This window comes from Elephantulus edwardii, unplaced genomic scaffold, assembly GCF_000299155.1.
Source record: "Elephantulus edwardii isolate Elephantulus edwardi_28Jun2011 unplaced genomic scaffold, EleEdw1.0 scaffold00080, whole genome shotgun sequence".
In the NCBI taxonomy this organism is placed as follows: domain Eukaryota; kingdom Metazoa; phylum Chordata; class Mammalia; order Macroscelidea; family Macroscelididae; genus Elephantulus; species Elephantulus edwardii.
Window position 1 is genome coordinate 13,741,476 of NW_006399830.1, and position 6,960 is coordinate 13,748,435.

General features: G+C 47.2%; 1 protein-coding gene across 2 annotated transcripts; it reads left to right on the forward strand.

Moving 5' to 3' along the window:
* Positions 1 to 701: 701 nt before the first annotated feature.
* RABL5 (RAB, member RAS oncogene family-like 5) lies at positions 702 to 5,807 on the forward strand. Of its 2 annotated transcripts, XM_006889706.1 has the most exons (5): positions 702 to 740; positions 3,570 to 3,646; positions 3,774 to 3,863; positions 3,977 to 4,179; positions 5,659 to 5,807. In XM_006889706.1, exons 1-5 carry the CDS (start codon positions 702 to 704, stop codon positions 5,805 to 5,807), a joined length of 558 nt encoding a protein of 185 aa, XP_006889768.1. The 2 variants fall into 2 exon arrangements, with proteins under 2 accessions (XP_006889768.1, XP_006889769.1); XM_006889707.1 differs by lacking the exon at positions 3,774 to 3,863.
* The last annotated feature ends 1,153 nt before the right edge of the window (positions 5,808 to 6,960 follow it).

Genomic DNA, 6,960 nt, shown 5'->3' on the forward strand with positions numbered 1-6,960 from the left:
ACACCTACACCCATTTCCCCAGTCACTGAGTCAATCCATCTCTTCGAGGGTCTTCCTCTCTTGCGCTGTCCCTCCGCCCTTCCAAGCATGAAGTCCCTCTTACGGACTGATCCCTCCTTGAAGCATGTCCAAAGTATGTACTTTAAAGGCTAAAAAGAAGGCACCAGGAATTGGTGTTTTAACAAACAGATGCAGCCCTGGGCATCCTTATTGGTCTATGCCAAGAACAATGGTTGGAAGAGATCCACATTTATGCCCATTTTTTAAAAAGGCGATCCAACATAATGTGATGGGTTCCCACGTTGACTTTTCTGCTTAACATCCCAGGACAGAGGTTCGGCTGGACTGACAAGTTCGCCCCCTCCTGAGTCTCCTTTTCCTTAACTCTACAGGGGTCGATCTCCTGGGCTCTGCCGCCCTTCCCGCACAGAACCCAGACTTTTGTCCCAGGGTTGTGTTTCGCTCCGACCCTCTTCCCGCCCTCTCCCATCGCTCCTTCCCTTCAGCTGCTGCGAAGCCTGGAATCGCCGAGCTTCACGCCCGGAACTGGCCGAGTCCCGTCAGCCCCTGCGCCGCTCCTCGTCCCCATGGAAACGAAGACAGCCAATCAGCGGGGCGGCTTCGGCTCCTGCTTGTGTCGGGTCCCCCGCTGTGCTTAGGTGGACGGTGGCCTCCACGGGGCTCCCCCGCCGCGGACAGCGATGCTAAAGGCCAAGATCCTCTTTGTGGGGCCCTGCGAGGTGAGGCCCGGAGCTCGGGGCCGGGGACGCGGTGGCGGGAGCGACGCCCGGGGCTAGGGAGCTGGGCCTGGCGGTGCGGACGGCACCCCGCTCGGTGCTTTGCTCTTGGGGGGCTTCTACTGTGGGGGCACCCAGTCCAATCGCACACCTGTGTATGTGCCGTGCTCACCTAAGTGTGAACTTAGCTCTTCCTCGTCCTGATCCCAACTACAGTCCTAAGGAACTGGTGAAGACGAACCCTGATTTACTGAGACCCCAAATCCCAAAGGCAGCTAGTGGCATCATTAACTGGAACCCAAGGCTCGTTTCTGCACCTTTTCGACCCAGTTTGTCCTTGATGAGTGTATTTGTAGGAAGAGAGAACCAGAGTGAGGAAAGACGGGACCTCTTGGCCCTGCAACTATCAATGAGTTAACAGGGGAAACACAGCAATGCCTGTTGGTGAATTTCGATTCATGTCAACCCATCGTTACCGAGGCCAAAGATAGTAACCCAAGCAGAATAAATTTACATGGGCACTTCATCCTACACACAAAATATAATTAGGATGTACTGAAATGCTCAACATAGAGAAATAAAAGGACTAGATAATGGTACTCCCACTTAAGTAGCACCTGGAGGCATTGGTGAAGCACAGGTTGCCGCCCACCCAAACCTTTCCCTTACCCTCACCCCTCCCCAGCCAGAATTTTCATTCTGTGGATGTGAGGAGGAAACCTAGAATTTATATTTCTAATTAGTGCCCACCTGATGCTGGTGCTGTTAGTCTAGCGACCTCGAGGTGAGAACTGCTGTAGAAGTTGGGCATGCGTGGGGTCTTGCACATTGCTTATAGAACCATCAGTATGTCAAAGACCACCTGGGTCACCCCATGATGGACAGTTTTAGTGGAGTGTTCAAGCTAATCAGGGAAGAAAAGAAAAGCCTGTCTATCTATTTCCAAAAAGTAACCAGATTGGGTCCAAATAAACCTTTGTCTGACTTGAACACACGATCTCTGTCTGACAGTCTGTCTGTCTGTCTCTCTCTCTCTTTCATTGCCATTGAGTCAGAATCGCCTCATCACTGACCCACCTGCAGGTTTTCAGAGGCTGTAAATTTCACTGGAGGAGATTGTCCATCTTCCTTCCAGAGAGTAGTTGGTGGATTTGAACAGCCTGCCTTTGGTTTGGCAGTGCAACTCTTTACCCACTAGGCCACCAAAGCTCCCTGAGCATACCACCAGGAAGGATTAATCATTAAAGAGGGAAATCATGCTGGTGACCTCATGAGAGACCTTCGGTGACAAAACAGACTCAAACATCTATCGATTCACTAGCATCTAGCAGCACTACAGATGGTTAGGTGGAAAGATAGATTTTTAACCTAGAGATAGGAACAGTGGTAAGCACAACGTAAAGGTGGAGAATTCATAAAACAAATGACCCCACTGTTATCGAGTCAATTCTGACTCATTGCAACCTATGGGATAATAAAGCTGCCCAGTGGGTTTCCAAGTCAGAGGACCCGATCCTTCTCCCTCAGAGCATCTGGTGGGTTTGACTTCATTTAACGTTCAGGCACTGCTTGACATAAGTGATAGTGGTGTTTTGTTTTTTTAAATCCTGGGATAAATATTTGCAAGATCACTTACAACCAAAGAATTGATAGCTAGAATATATAATGAATGCTTAAAAATCAGCAAAGGAGAAAATCTTCACACAAAGCAAAAGAAATCTTGCTCCTTGACCCCACTGTGTAACCTTGACAGTTCTTGACCCCACTGTGTAACCTTGACAGTTCTTGACCCCATTGTGTCACCTTGAACAACTCCCTTTCCTCTCTGGGTCTCAGTGGCTTCATACCTAACAAACTGTGATGTCTTGACGATGTAGACAGGGCAAAAGGGAAAATGAAGGAAAGAAACCCAAACTAATGTTTATTTTTTGTTACTCTGTTGACTAAAAGGCACCCCAGGAAGTCAGATGTCACCCATTGGCAGAGCCCACAGCAGAATCCTTGCAACCTGCCCCCTTGCTCACTGGTTGGTCCCCAAACCAGTTATAAAATGAGTATAGGCAGCATAAGACGGCCATGTCTGACCTCTGCTAACTCCCCAGAGGGGGACTGTCACCATCAACAGCATCCACGGTGCAGAGCTAATTCCTGTAAGGTCAGACATGCCCCTCATGCTTCCAGACCTCTTCCTACTAATTCCATCAGAAGTCTGTTGCAATAACTACACACACTTTATAGAATTATACTCACAGGAGGTTTACTAGGGAAGTTAACAGGTTATAATACAGTGCCTCATTCCAGACAGCTTCTAAAGCATGGTCGCAGGCACTTTGACCTTCAGCCTCATGGCTCAGGTCAGTGTTACAAAGTCCCCTTGGTCCTTCTTCCTTCAGCCCTTCAGCAAGCTTGAGTTGAAGGCCTTGGCTCTGTTGGCAACAGTTCCAAATCAACTCTGCTTCATGTTGGTCTCTGGTTCTGTACTGAGACTGCCATTGATTTAGTATAGATCCCATCTAGCTGGGGCAGAAGCCTCTAGCTCCGAAGGACGTAGGCTACTTCCTCTTCCTTATTGGTGTTGAGATTCCCAATTTAAAGACAAGACTTGCCAATCCACTTGTAAACCAGCACACCTTATTTGTATGATTCCACCCACCTATGTGGCAAAATCAAAGTCAATGGCTAGGAAAACTGTTTTGAACCATGAACCCTCAGCACCACACCAGGCTAATCCCACCCTTCTAGAGCGTCATAGGAGATCCCCCAGCCAAAGAAAGCCTTGACTTACTGTTCAGCTCTACCGCCAAAGTCTTTAATTCACTCTCATTTCCACAGAGTGGGAAAACTGTTCTGGCCAACTTTCTGACAGAATCTTCAGACACCACTGAATACAACCCAACCCAAGGAGTGAGGTGAGCCTGACGAAGCTGTGTCCCCGGGAGTCCCCGTCCATTACCCGCCCACTTTATGTGCTGTTGACGTCCTGGGTTGTTAATACTTGCTCAGCACAGTGGCTGCTGTTGCCTTGCACTTTTTTAGGATCCTGGAATTTGAGAACCCCCACGTCACCAGCAACAACAAAGGCACAGGGTGCGAATTTGAGCTGTGGGATTGTGGCGGCGATCCAAGGTATGCGCGCTTTAAAGAGGGTTATTCTCAGTCAATCTGATACATCTCTCACGGCCTGCGCTTAGGAACCAGCTGGCCTAACCTCCCTCTGACTCTCCCCCTCTGCCTTGAAGGTTCGAGTCTTGCTGGCCCGCCCTGATGAAGGACTCACACGGAGTGGTGATCGTCTTCAACGCCGACATGCCCAGCCACCTGAAGGAGATTGAGATGTGGTATTCCTGCTTCGTGCAGCAGCAGCTCCTACAGGATGCTCAGTGTCTCTTAATTGCCCACCACAAACCCGGCTCTGAAGACGATGCGGGAAGCCTGTCACTGCGTAAGGAGCCCAGAATTTCTCCTTTGGTTTTGAACATGTTGTGGATGTGTACGTTTCTGAATGACGCAGGGAGGCCTGCATGACACAAATGGAGAAGGATAAGTGTTCTCCGCTAACTGAAAGTTTGGAGGGCTGAGTCTACCCAGAGGGAATTCAGGGGAAAGCCCTAGTGATTTGACTTATGAAAAAGAAAAAAAAGTCCAAAAAAGAAAGAAATCCGCCATTGAGAACCCAGTGGAGCTCATTTCTAACGCTAACACGCACTGGGTTTCCGTGAAGACAGAGGGTTTGGTTTGTCAGCTAGTAGTTAGGGAGCTCTGGTGGTCCAGCCATAGGGAGTCTTGTGCTCACCCAAAGGCTGAGTATCTCTGGGGATTTGCACCCCCAGCTGCTCTGCTGGAAGATGGGCGATCTCCCCTCGTGCCCTTTCCAGCCTCAGAAACCCACTGGAGGGTGAGCTTTGAGTTAGTTGTGACTCAACGGCAGTGAAAGTTGGGCACAGATTTTCCTGGCTGGTCTTTTCTTGCTTGCGTGTGAAATCAATGATATCGTTCTATAGTTTCCACACTCTGTTGGGTCACCCTTCTTTGGAATGGGAACAGATAGAGATCTCTTCCAGTCAGTTGGCCAAGTGGTTGTTCTCCAGATTTCTTGGTACAACTTGGTGAGCACGTCCAGGGCAGCATCTGTTAGCTGAAATATGTCAATTGGAATACCATCTATTCCTGGGACCTTATTTTTTGCTTTCTTCAAAGCAGCTTGAACTTCTTCCTTCATCACCATAGGCTCTTGCTCATATGTGATTTCATTAAATTCTTCTGTGTCTGCCAGTTCCTTTTGATACAGTGACTCAGTATATTCTTTCAATCTTCTTTTAATACTTCCTGGATCATTTAATATTCTGCCTAAAGCATCCTTGATTATAGCAACTCTAGGTTTAACTTTATTCTTCAGTTCCTTGAGCTTAAGAAATGCTGAGCGAGTTCGGCCCTTTTGATTTTCTGACTCCAGCTCCTTGCACATTTCATTGTAATATTTTGCTTTGTCATCCCGTGCTGCCTTTTGAAATCTTCTGTTCAGCTCTTTAGTATCTTGAATTCTTCCTTGTGCTTTGGCTTCTCTGTGCTCCAGTTCTTAACAAAATCTTGAAATTCACACATGACACTCACGTGACAGAGTGAGTGAGGGAAATGATGCAATTAGAAAAGATCCAGAAATAAAATGAACAAGAGGGAAGCACTTCCTTTCTGATTGAAGAACAAGAAGGACCTGAAAGACATTTTTAGAGGTTTTAGCCTTACACCAGGTGGCAGCATGTTGAAACCCAGTTAAATTGGATCAAGGCACACACTTCAAACTTCAGTTTTGGGCTTAAAATAATGAAATTCGATTGGTTTCTATACTTTTCAGGTAATTTGGAGCTAAAAGCGGTCCCTTACTAAAAGCTTGTACCTAATTACCTTATTTTCTTTTTCCCAGCATCACCCTTAAACAAACTAAAGCTGGTGCGCTCGAATCTGGAGGAAGACCCTGAGGAGATCCGGCTGGAATTCATAGCGTATTTAAAAAGCATCGTCAGCTCTGTGTCTGAGAGCAGGGACCGGGAGGAGATGTCCATTATTACCTAACCTGCATGCATCTGGGACCCGCCCACATCACAGGTGAAGTCAGCTCCTTCCCAGGTACCCATGCTTGTTTTTCCGTTGGGCTGTAGAAGACGTGTTCTCCTCCTCATAGAAGGTAGCAGTCCAGCAATGAATTGTTTATTTGGTTTGTATCATCTTTCATTGAGGATCCGTCAGTGAACTCTTAATTCCTTCAACCCACACCTTTTCAAAGATCTGGATATATACTAAGTTTTGAAAAGTATGGAATGGTGACTGTCTTTGTTCAATGATGTAAATAGTCGTCTTTTCCCTGTGTATTGGCTCAGATGTGACTTTTTTCCTTCCTTCACTCGCTCAGCAACCACCAGCTTGTTGCACCAGCTACGTACTAGGCATTGTTCTAGATGCCATTATTCTGCAGCATGAACGGCACAGACAAAAATTCCTGTCCTCTTAGAGCTTCATTCTGTGTCTAAGTGATTGTGTTATAGAGTTGTCATTGTTAGGTGCCATTGAGTCAAGTTCAAATCATAGTGACTCCATGAACAAAAGATCTGAACGCTGTTCTATCGTGCACCATCTTCACACCTCCTGACACACAAGAGTCCACTGCAGCAGTCACTGTGTCTGTCCACCTGGTTGAAGGTCTTCCTCTCCTTCGCCGACCCTCCACCCTTCCCAGCGTCATGTCCTTCTCTAAGGAGTAGCCCCTCCCAGCAGCATGCCCAAAGTGTGTGAGGTGAAGCCTTCAAAGAGTACTCTGGCTGCACCCTCTCCAAGATACATATCTGTTCGTTCTCTTGGCCGTCCGGGGGGTGTACTCTTCTCCAACATCACAGCTCAAAGGTGTCAGTTCTTTTTCTGTCATCTTTATTCATTGCCCACTGTCCATTGTGGTGGGGTAAAAATCTTAAATACTCTATTTTGGATATTAAAAAAATGATTTCTTATTTGCTATCACTGGTCTAAATCTCACTCACTCCCATCCTTTAGATAACAAGGGCAGTCGGGACACTTGACCATCCCAAATGAAGATGTGTCTTCTGTGAATTGAAATAGGTGTGGTTCTTAGGTGCCGTCAGGTCAGTTACCACTTACCTTATGAATAGATGGAAGACTTGCCTTACTCAGCACCAACCTGACGGTTGGTTGCCTTTATGCTTCGGCCTGTGGT

Excerpts from the sequence above, each read along its gene's own strand:
- RABL5 (XM_006889706.1), top strand. The coding sequence starts at position 702 with ATGCTAAAGGCCAAGATCCTCTTTGTGGGGCCCTGCGAG. Across the intron at positions 3,864-3,976 it reads GATTGTGGCGGCGATCCAAG|GTTCGAGTCTTGCTGGCCCG; the intron begins GTATGCGCGCTT and ends TCTGCCTTGAAG. Across the intron at positions 4,180-5,658 it reads TGCGGGAAGCCTGTCACTGC|CATCACCCTTAAACAAACTA; the intron begins GTAAGGAGCCCA and ends TCTTTTTCCCAG.